We start from the raw sequence: 18,397 nt of genomic DNA, 5'->3' as shown, positions 1-18,397 counted from the left end.
TCACATTCTGCTTCAGTATTTCACTTTAAAAAAGGTCCCAAAGTGTCCCACTCTGCCTGAAATATTTATTAAATTACATTTCTGACCTGCCTCAATCCTACTGTCATTCAGTCACTGCAGTTAATAGCATTAGCTTTGATCCTGCATGTTACCAGAAATAACATTGTTAGTGACATCATTCAGAGCCAAGAATAGGAAAAAAAACTGTCTGAAACAGCATTTAGAGCTGTGTAAAGCCTAAGCTTTTGGCTCACAGGGATTAACTTCCTTTAAACATTTTGGGATTTAATATACAGCTATTTTGTTCTTACCTCTTTTCGTAGCGTTGTTTGCAAGAATCTCCAGTGTCAGTAAATTTGCGCACAAAATACAGTACAATACAAAATAAAAGTTATACTTGGATGGAAAATTTTGGTCAAATTTTCAAATTTGTTACAAAAAACTAACAACATCCTAAATCCAAAGATTTGTGGTTTAACAATGTATTTTTTTTTAAAAAAAGAGAGAATCCAAGGATTGAGTCACAGTGGAATGTTAAATAATGTAAAAGTTTTATTTAAAAGACACTTTTCAACATGATATTAACAGTAAACATCCCAGTTTTTAAGACCGTCTAAAATTCACATTTATTAGGTTCATTTCAAATTCTGTAGAAAGAAAAGTTAGCGAAATTTGACAATTCACACCCGCGTCTCAGCAGTAATGGTGAACCAAACCTAATGGACTTAACCCAAGAACAGTAACACTATCAATAACTATTTTACCCAATATACCCGACAAAACATACTTCCCATCAAAATATATTAAAGTACAACAATATATGGCAAATTGAAGTACTCTTCTTTTACTACCCCCTATAAGTCTCATAAAATGAAAATAAGGTATGCGGGGACCCTGTACCCTAAAATTAGTGAAAAATTAGGGAACGGTTAACTAAAAATAATAATAATAGAACTGGGAACTTGTTTTTTGGTCCACACATTCCTGGGACAGTGAAAAGAAACAAAAACAATTGATTTTTTGATCAGCTGACGATAAACGTCTTTGTTTACCAAATGAATTCTCTTGGAAATTGCCACTTATTTAATAACTGGATGGGTGAAAATCACCTGAAATTAGTGTTCTAGGGTTAATGAGTGATGATGTCAAAGTCAGTGATGGTTGGAAAGCCACCAGGTGTCTCTACAGTTGTGTTCCAGTTTTTCTCCTGCAGTGCAAAAACAGCCCGTAAGCTATTTACGTGAGGATATATTTATCCCCTGTTCATCGCATGTTTCTAATCTGATTTCACGTCTAGAAAAAGCCACTTTCTCTGCTTTTGATTGTTGAGTAAAAAGAGGCTTACTTTAATCTGCTCAGTAATCCCATTCTCCAACTACATTGTTTCTAACCTACAGTGGTCACATATTAACATAAGTCAAACATAAGTTTGATCATTTAATGGGCGATCGTGGCTCAAGAGTTGGGAGTTCGCCTTGTAATCGGAAGGTTGCCGGTTGGAGCCCCGGCTTGGACAGTCTCGGTCGTTGTGTCCTTGGGCAAGACACTTCACCCGTTGCCTACTGGTGGTGGTCAGAGGGCCCGGTGGCGCCAGTGTTCGGCAGCCTCGCCTCTGTCAGTGCGCCCCTGGGTGGCTGTGGCTACAATGTAGCTTGCCATCACCAGTGTGTGAATGTGTGTGTGAATGGGTGGATGACCGGATATGTAAAGCGCTTTGGGGTCCTTAGGGACTGTTAAAGCGCTATATAAATACAGGCCATTTACCATACAGGCCATTTCACCATTTAATTACATTTTATTTATATAACACCAAATAAGAACAACAGTTGCCTCAAGGTACTTTATATTGTAAGGTAAACACCCTAAAATATTTGCGAGAAAACCACAACAATCAGATGGCCCCAAGAGCAAGTACTTGGCGACAGTGGGAAGGAAAAACTCACTTTTAACAGGAAGTATAATTATTATTGTTCTTTCTTTAAACTGAGCAGTATTTTAGGGATTTATTCATCTGTAGCCCTCTGTTTTTTGGACACTACATGTCTTTAGGGGGCGACTGTGGCTCAAGAGTTGGGAGTTCGCCTTGTAATCAGAAGGTTGCCGGTTGGAGCCCCGGCTTGGACAGTCTCGGTCGTTGTGTCCTTGGGCAAGACACTTCACCCGTTGCCTACTGGTGGTGGTCAGAGGGCCCGGTGGCGCCAGTGTCCGGCAGCCTCGCCTCTGTCAGTGCGCCCCAGGGCGGCTGTGGCTACAATGTAGCTTGCCATCACCAGTGTGTGAATGGGTGGATGACTGGATATGTAAAGCGCTTTGGGGTCCTTAGGGACTAGTAAAGCGCTATATAAATACAGGCCATTTACCATTTAGAGGTAAAAGATCAACATTCATTATTTTTAGGGGTAGATCGAGATTCACTGTGTCTTAAAATGTCTTCAGGTTATCATATTTTCTTAGTTTACTGCTCTGGAAACACTAGTGGTTGTCCTAATGTGAATGTGAAGAACCCTGCATCCACATAAAACAAAGTCTTTATATGTCATCCATCATCATCAGCTATCACAACCTTCCAAGATGGGAAGGAACGGCAGGTCGGTGCTGCCCAGGTAGGTTCTCCCTCGGTGCTGGAAGACGTCGCTGATGGCCCACGTGAGGCGGCCCTCCGGGTCATGAAGCGTTCCCATGAGTTCGCCATCCAATCCCAGCTCCAGGACCAGAGCGTAGCGTGGCAGCAGAATGTTATACCAGTTCAGGGGAACCACCTGGAAACACAAACACATTGAATGTTTACTATTAGTGCTAAAGTGTGAAATAACTTTAGCACTTAGCAACATAGCCTTAACTCATAATGTACAGCTAAAATTTGGTAACAATAGCCAGGACAGGATATTTCAAGGCTTTTAAATGTGCCAATTTCCTGCTTTACTTTATTACATATGATAGTAGACAAAGAAAGCTTAATGGAGTACTGCTATTAGCAATTTCAAGACATCAATTTGGACTCTTTTTGTGCATCTTACAGACTACACAAATCTATGAATTTACAATAATCAACCTAGTGAATAACTAATAATACAAGACACACATGACATAAAGAATGACTTAATGCAGGGGTAGGCAACCTTTCTGATGGCGAGTGCCATCTAAAATTTCCTCAGAAGTCAATGTGCCATATGATTGCATTAGCAATAAATTTAATAACGCTCTATATTAACAGTTACACAGTATATAGAACAACTTTATACAATTATATTTTTTGGACATGTTTGCAGCTATCAGCAAATAGTTATCAGCTATTTTGAAACAAAAAAAGACACTTTGTATCCATAACAAGAACTCCATAACAGCAAATGAACTGTACAACAGAAAATGCAAATGGTATTTATGGTCTCCTCACAACAATGATAAGAAAAAAAAAATTGAGCCAATATGGCATGTTTGTTAATACAGGGATACACATATTAATGTGATCTCTGGTCTCATTTTGTCTTATGTAACGACCAGATCCGAGGCTCACAGCTACTAACAACACAGGACACGAAATAATGATTAGGGAGAGGAGAAAAAAAGAAAGACATTAATACTTCCTGTTCCCTTTTTTAAAGATCTTTGCATGGAGTAATGTCTTTGTTTGACTTAGCTTTGCATAAATGTGGAACTATAACTGGAGATGGTGTCAGGCTGCAGGGAGTGGCAGGAAACAACATTAGACAAAGACGTGTCAGTGTTTTCTTTCATTCAGACTAAAATTGAGATATGAAAGTGGTGGCGTCAGCAGTTTGGTATCAATGTCCACCGTGCTAAAAGCTTATAAACTTCCTTTTTGCCGCGAGTTTTTATTTTCCTGGGAGACCAAACCGTGTCTGAACTGAACCATTTCTTTTGTTGCCATGTCTTTGATTTAATTTTCACCCTTGAAGCAGTTCAGCAACAGTTCAGATGTGTGTCCTGGGATGAATTCATTCAAGTGTGTCTGCGTGTGTCGGAGCAGTGTATTTAGTGTCTGTGTGTGTCCAGCTAAAAAGGTCCTGACCCTGTCCTGTTAGATTTCACACTGTCTCGTCACCATTCAGTCAGGAACAAAGCTTGACCACACTATAAATAACTGAGAATCACAGAGACCAGATGCATTATGGGAAAATAGATGAAACTACACTGCTTCTATACAGAACCTCTGAACTTAAGTTGGGAAGCAGCTAATACCTTCTTTCATTATTAATTAATCTGCACTGAGCTTCCTTCTCAATAAACTAAAATATTACAAAAGATGTCCCAGTTACTAACAGCTTATTTGTTACTTTACAGCACAAAATTCCAAACTTTATTGTTGCTTTGGGGAACTGAAGTCATTTTGCAATTCCAGCCAAACAATATTTTAACTGGTTGCTTATTTGCAGAAACCACAGACTTTTTTTTCTGTGTATTTACATCTTAAATAATCTTTAACTTGTGTGATTATTGGCAACTAAAAGGGATCTGCTTTAGTTTTAAAACAGCCTGTAAGATCTCAGATAAGTGCTGATTTCATCCAGGTTTTTGTGTTGATAGCTGCACCTCAATCAAATTAAATAAAAGTTTGACTCACATTTTTTTTCTTATCACCCATCAGCTCATTATCCTCATAATCAAAACTCACTGACCTTGGCCAGGAAGCGTTTGACCACTGGGTACGGAGCAATCATATCCAGAAAAGGTGGCATGAACTTCCGAAAGCGAGGTGTTGTTATGCCAACCAGGAATGTACCATGGTCACTGAGTCGGATGTTGTCGGGATAACCAATCATGTTGTCCATGATGACCTCCTTGGTACCAGATTTCGGGCCTTTTAACCAATACCTGATATACAACAAAACATTTTTCTTGATTTGATTTGAGTTTTCTTCCCTTTGGGGGAAAAAAAGTGCATTTTAAGGGAAAAGCTTAGTTTAGCCTCCAGAAAATGAATGCAACTTTGTATAATATCCTCTAATCAATCCAAACCTCAGTATACGTCCAATGCTGGTTTCCGCCAGTAGCAGGAAGTCTTCGTCAGGTGACAGGACGATGCCGTTTGGCATGTAGAGAGAATCCAGAAGCACAGTCACGCTTCCTGACTTGGGATTGTAGGAGAGAAGACGGCCAAGGCTGTTCAGCTCAATCACCTGAAAAAAATCTGAATTGTTCAGTTTGAACGGTTTAGCTTGATTTTGTACAGCTTTGTATTTAATGTATCCAAACACCATTTATATAAAGCTCCTGTTTATCTCTTTAGTTTACATAAACTCAGTTTAAGGTGAGCTTTGCATTAGTATAGATCTCTTTTTATCGTTGCTCTGTTTTGTTGAATTACCACCTAAAATACACAAAAAACTACATTTGTTTCTTTGCCTGATTCACTTCAATTGGCTTATTTGAACAGATTACAATAAAAAGTACCTTGAGGCAACTGTTGTTCTTATTTGGTGTTATATAAATAAAATGTAACTAAATAATCAAAACTATGTTTGACATTGTCCATATCTGACCATTGTAGGTTAGAATCAATGTAGCTGGGGAATGAGGTAATCAGAGAAAGACATTCAATGGCCGTTAGCCTGCTGGCTTCCTCCTGTGATACTCAGTTTTGTTTTTGTGCACCAAAGTAGCTGAAAGACAAAACCGAGCGAGCCAGAGTAGCTTATGAAAAACATTTTGAAAAATGGTTTTGTTACATTATTTCATTACATTTCCTGAGGGCAAGATTACACAGAGAGGGTGGATTCTGTTTGTGTTATAACTCCCTTATCCAGAGAGTGATATTTAATGACCGTAATAATGCTCACGAGAGAATACATCAGCTCTGTTTTGAACAGTAAAGGTTCCACCTTATGTTAAAAGGGTTCTCACTATCTACCACCCAAACTCCAATGTTTCTGAGCTTCCACATCAAATAAAACATGGTCATCCCTCAGGCAGCCATGGTGACTGCCACGGTGAACCAGGAAATCATATTTCTAATTTGCATCTTTACTGTGAGAAGTTAATCAGATTTTAAAGTGCTTCCTGAAGCCTCACCAGAAGGCTGAGTGGACTCTTGTTGGTTCCTTTTTTTGGCAAATTGGCCAGATGGACTGGGACAAAGAACTAGCTTAAGTGTCCTCTTGTGTTTTTGAGTGCCGTGGTTACCAAGCGACGCTGAAAAAAAAAAAAAAAAACAATCCTCAATGGCGCTTGCTTGCATCAGCAGTCCTTTTTGTGATCTATTAGAAGACCAGAGCTGCTGCCCACCTTTTTTTCCAAATCTTCTTTGTGCAAATCTACAGTAAAAGTTGTGTTTGGATTATTATTTTAAAGCCCAGACCTCCTTCTCACCTCCAGTTTGACGTGCCTGCGTCCCCAGCGACTGGAGGAGTCCGTGAAATAGATTATTCCAGTTTGGGAGGAAATCTCAAGCCCGTTTAAAAAGGCAAAGGGAACGCCATCAGCTCCTGAGGACAAACAGAATGACTTTACTGGTCTTAAAGGGATTCATACAGCATGTGGAGCACAACTAGCACACTCTGTACCCTCTGAATTAGCCAGCAGTAAAGTCTTTTCTCTGGTTTTGGGATCCACGCTGTGAAGCCCGAAGTAAGAGTCAGCAACGATCAGCTGACCGTGACGATCCAAACGGATGCCATGAGGCCGACCGCACACAGGTTCATAGTCTGTACTGCTACCTGCAGACACACAACATGTGGTGCTGTGAAAACATTCAATGTTTTTCTTAAGGTTAAGGATACAGATCTGTTGACATAGACTGAGCTGACAGCACGATGGAACAGGGTTAATTATACACACTGTTTTCATTTTTGTGTCTTTTTGACACGCAAAAATCGACTTAAAGATTTCCATTAGTCTCATATGCGCTTTTAAATACTCAGAGCAAATTGTGAAAAAATAAACCTAAAATTATAAATAAAGGTTTACTGAATAATTCAATCAGACACCTTAAATATTCAGGTTTCATGTGTGCTGCAAATGACATTTTTCCCAGTGTTGTTGTAGCTAAATGCAGCGAGTCATCTGGTTTGGGTTATTTCCACTGAGGTAAATGAATCCTTGTTAACTGCCAAAGTTCATTATCATCTAATTTTCTTCTAACCAAATGAAGCACTGAGCTACTTTGACTGTCCCCTTAGACATAAGAGCTTCTATTAGCCCTCTGATACTCAAAGTTAAAATTTAACTTTAAAAGTCATGAGAAGTCAGCTATTAAATGCCAGCTTTTATCTTCATACTATTTAAAAAAGATGAACTGCTGATTCGAAGGACATAATGTCACAGGTTACAACAGCTACACTGTAAAGTTATGAAGACCACAAAAAGTTAGGAGGAAAGTGAGGAAGGAAGCAGTCATCCCTGAACAAACACCAACCGCATTCTGGTAGATTTTGTCCCATCTGAGTGATGAAGGTCAGGCTGTCGTCAGGACCGATTCTCCACAGCTTCCCGTCCACTGTGCCCGTGTACACATTACCTGAAACACACACTCCATTGCACTTAGATGTCTTCACACAGAAATAAGAAAGAAGGGAAAAAATAAACTCTCTCACCATGCTCATCAGCAGTGAAGGATTCTGGTCCGTGTAGTTTCCCAGTGAACAGCCTGCGACCCTTCTGCAGACGGGTGTTGACAGCCAGCGGACCCTCCAGAGCCGGAGGTGGCCCCTTCAGTCTGGGGAAACAAACCGTGGGTAACGATACCTTCAGGAAAACTGAACAGCAGCACCGAGCTAAATGAACTTTGTGTTATGAGCTATTATAATAGTTCTTGAACATTAAATAAAAGAAAAAATATAAATACACTGTTTTACGAAAGCTACTCTCTATATATACAGAGGCAAAAAGCATTTTGATTGAATTAAAACATAAAAATGCAATCTGACTTTGACTGGCAGCCCGTAAACTCTTCTCCTCATGCACATCTGATCCAGTGGTTTAACTTTGCTTGTAAAACAGCAGTTTGGTTCTTGTATCCGCTTTTAAAAGGCTGTTAACTGTATCTGCTGCACTTTCCACTATAATCAATGTTTGCGGGCCTAAACCGCCCCGCAGTCACATTGGAGGGACTCCAGCTGAAAGTGTGAATACTTACACGTGTGGTTTGGGGTCGATGGGAGACGGCAGCAGGTAAACTCCAACAGCGACAGCCAGGAGAGCCACTAACAGAGATCGCCTTCCCATTCTGAGCGAGACAGGAAAGAAACAGCACTGGATATTACAAAATTCATGAAGTCATAACGCAGCCGCAAACTATTTGTGGCAACAGTACCAAATATTTCCACTACTCTTTGACATTTTGGTGTTTTTTACTGGTCTATTGACCACAGATGTTTTAAATGTACTGAACTTTTACAGTGAACACTTTGGCACAACTCATAAAAAAACAAGAAGTATCCATAAAAGAGACAGTTACTATGAACTTTGGATGCCTACAGATGTGAATTTCGGGGAGTTCCAGCACGATAACGCGTTTTTCCAGCAGTGACCTTTTAATGCCAAAACATGACTCGTGTTCAACATGATTATCTCCACCACAAACAATGTTGTGACTTCAGTCAGCAGCTCCACACACGCTCCTCCTCCTCATCTCCTCTGACAGATTTATTAACCATGAAGGAGCCAGAAGGGAAAAAAAATACAATTAGAGGTCGTCCACTATTAGGACATTTCATGCTTTCAGGCAGCTTCATGGACACAGCTGAGATGTACATGATTAAAATCTCCCCATAATGAGACATTTTGCATGTGTAGATAATTTTGAGCATAAGCCACAGTAGAAATGTTAACATCCACAGGAGATTTAGAACAAGTTAACTAAAAACTTTATTTGTGTAGCATTCGTGCAGCTAAAATTCCATCACGATTTTTCTACAAAATGTGTGATAATTATATTTCTGATGATGATTTCTATCCATGTTTGCAACTTATAGGAAGCTGCAGCTGCATTATAGCACAACACTACTAACACAGCATTCAATGCAGAAATGTGCATCCAGTCAGTCCTAACACAAAGTAATAAAACAACAATTTTTTTAATAAAACAATAATCTCCAATAAGTGTATAAAATAATTCTGGAGAAAAATAAAATACGAAACAATAAATAGAATAAAACTACAAGCTATTTACAATAAAGTAAAGAAAAATAAAATAAATCTGATTAATTGTCTTCAACTGACAATTGAGTGACTTTTTTTTTTAAATAAACAAAACCATTTCTTCTTCAAGCCAATTCAGAAAAATGTACAACCTGTTACACAAAAGTTCACCAGTATTCAGGAAAACTGCAAAGCTTAAAACTTCCTTTGTGTCGAGCCTCCAGGCACTCACTGAATGTCGCTTCCCGCTCAATATCGACTGGACAAGACGCACATTTCAGCTCAAATATGAAGCACAACAAGCCGCCTTTGTTAACACATCCTATGGTTATGCTACAGGACCTGCAGTTAATGAGTGCTCAGAGTGTACTTTGGCTTCGTGTTGATTACATCAAGCTCCTCTGATTCCTTTGAACATAAAGGAAACACTGTGGAGGTTTTTTTGTTTCCTCACATCAGGTGATGTTAATCAGTCAGAAACTCAGACGTGGCATTTGAGTGTCAAGTGGAAAAAATGTGACATTTTGCAGTTGTGACAGCTTTGTAGGAATGAGAGAAATCCCAAAGAGTGAGCTCTGGGGAACAGTTGTGCAACAGATTGCTGGATTTCCAGCTAACCTCCTTAAATGTAGAGGCTACATTTAATAACCTGTTCTGCACATTCTCCTGCCCCGTATCAATAAATAAAAAGTCAGGAGGCTTTGAGTTTGTGAGTTTGTTAAAATGATTTCCCATTATATATATATTTTGTTATTTCTTTTTTGCTGGTATTTGTTAGTTGGTAAAGTAGCAGAATCAGGTCTAAGTAGTTTACTAACTAACAAAAGGGTTTAGTCCTGGTGATAAGAACAGTGGTCCCTGAATGCAGCACATAAAAATGATTAATTAATCAGCTTAGCAAGGTGACTGCTGTGCTCCGGGGACAGGTTGACATGCAGAAAGCTTGAGCCAGCACAGATTCTGGATCAACAGTGTCAAACTCGTTTTAATTCATCAGCCCATCTCAAGTGGGTCAAATCAATAAAAAACACTGTAGAAAAACTTTATTTAAAAAGCACACATAAATGAAACAAACTTTCCCCAACCTTTTTTAGATATTCCTTTATTTGATAGGCTTCAATTTTTACGAGGCCGCTATTGTAAAATATGCCCTTTAAAATAAAGTTTATGCTGACTCACTGCACCACCTTCTGGTACAAACTGGTATTACACAAAAGTACAGCCTGGCCCTAGTTGGACTTCTGTTGATTTCTCTTCAACACAATATATAGATGTTTTGGACACTGTTGATTGCTTTAGTTAATTCTGTAAGACTTTAAATTATTTTTAATCATATGAATTTTCAGTAAGTGCCTTTAAGTGTAAAAAGGTACATTCTTTAGTTGTTCACCTAAAGAAAATAAGCCTGAGTGCAAGACAGGGTTATCTTACTTCCTTAAAAAATGCCAGATAACATAACAAAGTTTTACTTCTTGCTATTTTTGTTCTTATTTAATAAGCCAAACATTTACAAAGCAGGTCAGGAACAGTCCGAGATGTCTTTAAGGAAAATACATGTGATTACAACAGCCTGTCTAGGTTTTTCCGCGTTTAATACAGAGTCAACATGAGCCTCTGCAGGCTGACAGACATGTAACCATGGCTGGACCACATATTGAGGCAAAGAGTGAGTCTTATCTTACTTAGCAAATTGTTATTAATTTTCCTCTTATTTCTGGAAATTTGATAAATAAATAAAAATATATTTTCTCCTTCAGTATGTTAAACCCCAGCATGTTCCCGGACCGCATGTTTGTAACCCCTGTATCCTTAGGTAATGAAGCGTTATCTGGTTGCAACGGTGCGTTAAGGTTCAACTTTCACCACCATGTATTATGTATTCAGACCATTTGTTCTGCCCAGTGGAAGCTCACGATCAACTGAAAACCATAACAATCAAACCTGCTACACCCGAGAAGGTTTTTTTTTTTTTTTTTCTTAGTGGGTCATAAAAAAGTCTTTAACTCGCTTTCAATCTTTTAGGATAAAGCAGGGAAAAAGTAAAGCCACATTGTTTGACGGGAGGTTTGTAGAGTGCAAAGAAAACATTCACACTTGCTGGTCATGCGTGCGTTTGGTAACATGAATCACTGGAAATAAAAACCTTTTATAAGTGTGTAATCGAAGCCGAAATGTAGTCCAGAGCCTAGTAAGTCCAACAAACTATTGAATTCGTTTTTTTCAAGTTGTTATTTTCTTAAAATAGAGCAGATTAAATTAATTTACACATTTTGTTAAGCGCAATCTGGCACAGGGTTCACAGAGAACGTTCACTTTATGCTTGCGTTCGGTGTATTGGTGACTGTTTTGGATGAGCGCGAGCTAAAAATGAAACAAAGTATCAAACTTACATGACTGAACTTCTGAGCGCGCGACTCCTCCGTCTGCTGGATCAAAGCCTCCGTATCAAGCGGAGGCGAAGCGGTAACGTCAAGACGACCGAAATGTACAGGAACTTATCCGGTTTCAAAATAAAAGCCTCATCGACGTATGTTTTGGAATCTATTTATGTCTTTACTTAAGAGAAATTCAGTGCAAAGAATTACAAACCCCAAAATTTACCGTCAAAGACTTTAACGTCATTTAAGTTAGTATAACATTTTGATTGAGGATATTTTTCCAAAAATTGATTGATTTACAAAATATAAACACACTTGTTCAGTTTTTATTTTGAAAGCGGTATTGACGTTACTCCCGTATTTTTCCTGACAACTTCATACACGAGGTTGAGCGTTCGAAAGAGGGACTCCCACATTTATGTGAGGTTATTTGAGTTGGGGTCAAACAGAGGACGAGAGGAGGAGCTGCTGCATTGCTGCCAGAAAGTACACGTGAAAACATCCCATCTCTGAACAGTTAAAACACAGCAGATACCTCTGGTAACCACAGATAATCCCATATTGGTCCAGATTAAAGATAAATAGATTATTAAACAGAGTACTGTTGGCCGAGTCTTCTCTGTCCACGAGTAAAAAGGTACTGTTTGAAAAGGTATTTGCCCCCTACATGATAACTTAGCTTTTGCATATTTGTCACATTTGCATGTTTTGGATTATCAAAATCCTGTTTAATATTAAACAAAGATATCTCAAGAAAAATAAAATGCAATTTTAATAATCATCATTTCATTTATTAAGAGAAAAAAGTTATCCAAACCAGCGTATATGAAAAAGTAATTGCCCCTTTTTGTTAAATCATGAATTAACTGTGATTATTCACATTTTTTGGAAAGCTAAATTCAATTTCACCATCTGATTACTACCAGACCTGTTGAATCAAACAATCACTTAAATAGATCCTGTGAGACAAATTGAAGTACACTAAATTATCTCAAAAAGCAACACATCACGCCAATTTCTAAGGCTTTGGGACTCCAGTAAACCAAAGAGAGCAGTTATCCATGAATGGAGAAAACATGGAACAGTGGTGAACCTTTCCAGAATGACCGCCCTACCCTAAATTACTCCAACAGCCCAGCGACAACTCATCCAGGAGGTCACAAAAGAACCCAGAACAACATTTAAAGAACTGCAGGCCTTAACCTGTCTCGGTTAAGGTCAGAGTTCATGATTCAACAATAAAAAAAAAAATTTTTTAAAAAGAGACTGGGCAAAAGTGGCATCCATGGGAGAGTCCAAGGAGAAAGCCACTGCTGACCAAAAGAAACACAAAGGCTAATCTCACATTTATCAAATAACACCTTGGGGATTCTTTTGGGAAAATATTCTGTCGACTGACGAGACAAAAGGAGCTTTCCAAGTTCCTTCGTTAAGCTTTGTTTAATATTAAAATTTGTTTTATGATCTAAAACATTTAAGTGTGACAAATATGCAAAAAATAAAATAAAATAAAATAAAATAAACCCCTAAGAAATCAGGAAGCAGACAAATACGTTTTCACAGCCCTGAACAACATCGCTTATTTGTAAATAAAAAGTTTGATGTGAGACCACTTGAAAAGCAAGTAGGTACACTCAGATAATTCAAAAGAAATGGGGTCACATTCTTGGTAAAACTGAGTAAAATAATGAGTAAACAAGTGAAACAGAAGACAGAAAACACATAACCCTTTAAGTTTCTTTTATAATTTCACCTTTAATAGATGAAGCCCGCCTTGCCGTGAGGAAAGGCCACATTTGGTAACGATTGAAACCACCTACAAAAATAAACCCGCCTCAGCCTACGGAGAGAGAACACGATGAGACCTTCAGCCTCTCCTTCAGGTTTGTTGAACTGTACAAAGGCACAGAGATTGGGACATTTCAGACCGAGCTCCAACTGCAGCTCAGATCTGAAACTTTTACCCAGAAAACCCTTTTAATTTTTTTGAACTCAAGTGTAGAACAATAGAGTTAGCTTTGTGTTTTCAAGCTCATCATAAACCTGAAAAGGTGTATAGCTTCTCTATAGCGAGTCTGGGTGAACAACAACAACAACAAAAACAGCATCACTGGGAAAAAAAAATCAGGAAGAGCTTCAACAACACAGATCTTTGGCATTTAACACAACAGTTTGTGGATGTTCAAACCAGAGACCCGAGCGCACAAATCCGAGAAGCGTCAAAACTGCTCAGAAAATTAAGCTTGTGAACGAATTTAGTTCACAAAAAAACAAACAAACAAAAAAAAACACCATCAACCCAGGTATCATTTAGTAGCTTTTCTGGAGCTTCCAATCCCAATACATGGTCAAAAAAGATATTTTTGAACACTTTTAAGAGTAAAAGACTAAAGGCTTCAATGCTCTAAAAAAGCTACTTTGGGAGATGCTTTTCTTTTTTTTCTTTAAAGAACAAGATTTAAATATTTGAAACAATGAAGTAATACATATTCTTACATGTAAAGTTCGTGAATGTTTTCTGAGCTGTCATTTTACACTATATTATCCTATATAACACACCCTAATTTATATCCAGTTTGGGGACAAAACAAATACTAAAAGTGTAAATGTGAAGCTAGTTTCAAAGAAAAGCAGAGGGAAGGCTGAAAGCTCTTAAATACGCAGGAAGCGTAAAAATATTAACATTTGACAGGCTTGAAAAGATGATTTTGTGATGTTTTTATAAAGAATTAATCCCAATTAGCCTAAAAATCAGAGCAATAGTCAAATTTCAGCAACATCTAAAGAAATAAAACATACGCTATCAAGGAAAACAGGTTTAAATAGTGTAAAATGACAGAAAGTATAAGAATATTTCAATTAAGACTAAGGAGCCAATGGTTTGCACGCTATCAGACTCTAGGTATGTTTGAACAGCCTTAAAAACAACATCTCTGAATACATACAAGGTATCATATCTGATCTTCATACATGAACACTACTGGCCCAAAAAGCTTTCCATGACATATAATTCTTCAGCAATCCTAATTTCTATCAGCAGCAGGTAAACGGCATCTGAAAACTAGTTTCCAGATGCTGTCCGACTGCTGTTTTATCTAAAATAACGCATGCTTTTAATGTTGAACAGCCCAGGATTGTTTACAGTAAGCAAACTATTTCACAGCCAACTCTGAGCAAAATCATACGGAAGCTCACTGAGACCAAAACTTATTAAATGACCTCACAATCGCCGACTTCTGCCACACTATACTTTCATCAGCTAAAACAGAAAAAAAGAATAATAAGATTGTAGTGTGTTAGATGTTAAGATAAAGTAGAGCGTGTGATCGCGGTACACAGGAGAAAAAATTAAATTTTAAAAACCCGTTTTCCCTGAATTCAAAGTTAAAGTGCCCAAAAAATTTAATTTGATGCAACTAGTCTGGGATGATGTGTTTTAACAGCTAGAGTTGTTTATGAGATACACAAAAAACAACAACATGGCTTCAAGATTCAGTTACTGTTTCCATTCAGACTTTCGCATCACTTTCAACTATAATGTATGGAAGCAAAAGAGGGCCAAATTAATTGTATTTTGTTTTTGAGTTTTCTGAATTTGTTAACTTTGAAAAAGTAAAACCACCAATAATTAAAATTATATACTCAAAGTTTTCAAATGACATACTGAAAATTAAGCATTTAAAAAGACCAAGTTTAAATTTCTTGTATTTACATGTAACCATTAAGTTATTAAATGAGTTTTCTCTTTGGAAATTACATAAAAGTTGGGAATTTCTACAAGACACTAAAAAAGGAATAAAAAATGGTCAGGAAGAAAATGGTCAGGATGTTCCAACTTTTACCAAGAAATGCTCCAAAAACAGTGGCTATTACATTTCCCATAATCCAACATTTCCCAATATATTCCAGTGGGCCTTCTCCTCTTTTAAACCCAGCGTTTGAAAGTTTATAATGCTGGACTCTTGCCCATGATAACCCAGAGATTATATATAAAACTAGTTCATTTAAATTCTAAAGGCCCTTTTTTGCTTCCATAAAAATAACCCAGTGTTTAATAGTAGAAGGAACTGGGGTTAAAACCCCTTTAAATAAAACCTCTACACTATATATACTGTATGTTTTTCCCTCTGATGGGATGAGGCCCCTAATAGATGTTTTGCTCCAGGCAACAACACAAAAATATCTTTGGTTATAAAAAAAAAACAAAAACAAAATAAATCTATAAGATAAATCAAGTTTGACACAGAAGCAAGAGAACAGTTGGCGTGTTTGACCACTAGATGGCGACAGTCTCCTACAGAAACGCCCTGCAGCACCCTCAGTTTGACATCATTTAGTACCTGCAGCTCAAACAGCAAACAGCATTTTGCAACACATAAAGATAAAATGCAATGAACATGAATGTTTTGACTTATTTGTCCAGATTATTGACTGTTTTCTTCAAAATTGCCCCCCAAAAATATTCCAAGCAAACAAGAAAAAGCCTCTTTGACTTTTAAATGATAAATTACATCACCACAGAAAATATTGCATATATATCAAAGGTTTTAATGGCCTTTTATTAAGAAAACCTTTTCTCTTTGAGCCGTCTTTTGCACTCTGATGCATTTCTTTAGTTTTTCTGCCTTTAAACCCTCATGTTTACTACAGTCCTGCGTGCCTTGATTTGTGTCCCACTCTTATTTTATCCTTAGGAGAGGTTTATGAGGTCAAGGCTGCACATTTTAGTTCAAGATAAGCGTATCAAAAAGTTGCGTTTTAAATGAATGCCTGCTGACAGACGGGTTGAAACGCACACAATGCCGCTGTTTTTCCTCCCTGGTCTCAGCAGCTATCAGCACTCACAGACCTCCTTTTCTTGCACTCATGGATTCGAGGAGCTCACATAATGCAAAAAGTGAACAAGCAGTTAATCAAAGTGACTTGCGGTTGGAGGAAACCCCCGTCACTGTCCACGGTCACACTGCTTGTATGACAGTCTTTCCCATGTATTAGCTCCTCATGCCATTTATCTTCCCCTAGTTTTTTTTCTTTCCTGCATCTAATGTTTCTTTTCTACTTCCTCTGAACCACTCAGTCAACTTCCAGAAACCTGTCAAATCTCCACACTCCTTCCTCTGACCACATGGGGGGTCAAAGTTCAAGCAGTTTGCTTCAGTCTATTCAGCTCATGCTTCACCAAACTCTGCTGGTGGTGGAAAAAACACAAAGGCTTCAGATCCCACCAGTTCATCTTCACTCCACATGAAAAAACAAACAGCGTTTTTTTCACAAACTGCAACCAAAACTAAACTACTACAAAAATCTCTCTAGAGTTCCTGCATCTGTTTTCTGTCACATCACCTTTCATTTCTCCTTCCTTTCATGTAAACAATCTCAGGCTGGCTTTTATGGAGTCCTAAATGTGCCAAAAGCATGAACAGATAATTAAATTCCATATAAATGGATAACAAATATAAGAAGAATTTCTTCTCAGATTCATATATTTTGATTGGACATGTTTTTGGAACTGATACATCCCGAATAACTACAATCCATTTTCATTCTTTGTAATTAGTGCTATTATTATTGGAAGCTGTATTTACTTTTACATTTGACAACTACTGTGGGTTAAAATAACTCCATTTTATGATATATCAACACCTTTTAGACTCAACTTGTCCAAGTTTAAAGTTTTCTCGTGGTGGAAAAATCACTAGAAAAGTGCAGTTATTTTCATAAAAGTTTGCACGGTAAATAAAAATGATCCTGCCAATAGAATAAAGGTGTTATTTAAAAAATAGAAAGCCTATAGCAGTTTCTAAAATTAAGTAAATGAAGTGTTGCTTGCAAATATTTTAAAAAGTAAATCTGTAATTTTTCTGGCACACTTCAGACTCCATACATATCCATGCCAGCTTCTTTTATCACTTCACACATATTTGCAAACTTCAGACTTTCCAGTTCCTCTCCAATTTATCCCAAACTATTATCATATATATGCAACTGCAGCCTCTGGGCCTGTTTAGACCTTCCAAGCTGATAATTTTTTTTAAATATTGGTCTTTCATGTTCTGATGCTTGGATTTTCTGTGTCCTGTTGAAGTCTGAAAAAACTATTCTCAGCATCTGTGTCAACAAGCAGATTGTTGCTCCGCCTCTCTACAATAAAACAAAAATAAGACTTTGTTTTAAAAAGAAAAACAAAAAACAATAAAAAGCTTCACCCATATAAATTAAGAAAAAAAAATATGTACAGACCTTTAAAACAAACAAATTAAATAAAAATAATTCAACATATGGCCTTGAGTCTTTCACAAGTTCAAAGGATAAAAAGGTGAGGGAAACAAAAAGGATGAACTGCATAAATTATGTGACAGCAGGACAGAGTGAGAGAAGAAGAAGAAGAGAGGGATGGACGGCGAACAGTGGAGAGGATGAACGGATATGGCACAGTGAGTGAATCTTTGGTGTTTGCAGGCAGACGGAGCCGAGCGGGAAGCAGTTTGAAATCTTGAATCCAGCAACCCAAATTCTGTCTGTTCGTCTTTTTTATTTGCAGTCTCTTTTTTCTGTCCTCTTGTCATCCTTTATTATCCCTTCTTCCAGGTGCTGGATCCTCTCTCCTGATTCTGTGTTCACATCCCTCCCTCCATCAAAATGTACACCAGGAGATTAAAAATGAAAAACAAAACAAAACATCCCCTTCGTCCCTCTAGGGGGCAGTAGTCCTTTTTAAAGGAGGTTATATCCTCTTAAGAAGGCCCCCTGACCTCCAGCAGTGCCTCCTGCAGTCTCTGCCGGTAGGTTTCATAGCGGCGAATTACTGCGTCCTTCTGCTCCTGTTCCTCCTTTTCGAGGATCCGCAGGAAGTTTTTCAGCTCAGGGATGGAGAAGGCATCCCACTGAGGAGAAAAGCAAGCAAGAACACTTCGCTCAGTTTT

At 37.9% G+C, this 18,397-nt stretch overlaps 2 protein-coding genes across 5 annotated transcripts in view; both read right to left on the bottom strand.

Moving 5' to 3' along the window:
- Positions 1–2,285: 2,285 nt before the first annotated feature.
- Positions 2,286–11,606, bottom strand: zgc:194209 (adipocyte plasma membrane-associated protein). 2 transcript variants are annotated; one of them, XM_019346774.2, is made up of 10 exons: positions 9,329–9,504; positions 8,434–8,592; positions 8,093–8,182; positions 7,551–7,672; positions 7,373–7,474; positions 6,522–6,674; positions 6,328–6,443; positions 4,978–5,138; positions 4,638–4,833; positions 2,286–2,759 (listed from the first exon to the last, which is right to left on the bottom strand). In XM_019346774.2, the coding sequence occupies exons 3-10, from the start codon at positions 8,179–8,181 to the stop codon at positions 2,550–2,552; spliced, it is 1,149 nt and encodes a 382-aa protein (XP_019202319.1). In that variant the 5' UTR covers position 8,182; positions 8,434–8,592; positions 9,329–9,504; the 3' UTR covers positions 2,286–2,549. The 2 variants fall into 2 exon arrangements, with proteins under 2 accessions (XP_019202319.1, XP_003448152.1); XM_003448104.4 differs by lacking the exons at positions 8,434–8,592; positions 9,329–9,504 and adding an exon at positions 11,487–11,606.
- A 2,302-nt stretch (positions 11,607–13,908) lies between these two features.
- The window catches only part of rassf3 (Ras association domain family member 3), a 72,679-nt gene continuing 68,190 nt past the window's right edge, over positions 13,909–18,397 (bottom strand). For all 3 annotated transcript variants that reach the window (XM_019346772.2, XM_019346773.2, XM_003448103.5), the window contains one exon: positions 13,909–18,358. In XM_019346772.2, the coding sequence (XP_019202317.1) occupies positions 18,209–18,358 (150 nt within the window). In that variant the 3' untranslated portion in view covers positions 13,909–18,208. The remainder of the gene's footprint in view (positions 18,359–18,397) is intronic.

This window comes from Oreochromis niloticus, linkage group LG17 (assembly GCF_001858045.2).
Source record: "Oreochromis niloticus isolate F11D_XX linkage group LG17, O_niloticus_UMD_NMBU, whole genome shotgun sequence".
In the NCBI taxonomy this organism is placed as follows: Eukaryota; Metazoa; Chordata; class Actinopteri; order Cichliformes; family Cichlidae; genus Oreochromis; species Oreochromis niloticus.
Note: the sequence above shows the minus strand (reverse complement) of the source record. Positions and strands in the feature narration are given on the sequence as shown.

Bases quoted from the DNA above. Each gene is read 5' to 3' on its own strand.
- zgc:194209 (XM_003448104.4), bottom strand. From the start codon at position 8,181: ATGGGAAGGCGATCTCTGTTAGTGGCTCTCCTGGCTGTCGCTGTTGGA. The intron at 5,139-6,327 runs GTGAGAAGGAGG...GATTTTTTTCAG, and splicing joins GCAGGCACGTCAAACTGGAG to GTGATTGAGCTGAACAGCCT. The intron at 4,834-4,977 runs GTTTGGATTGAT...GTTGTATATCAG, and splicing joins AGCATTGGACGTATACTGAG to GTATTGGTTAAAAGGCCCGA.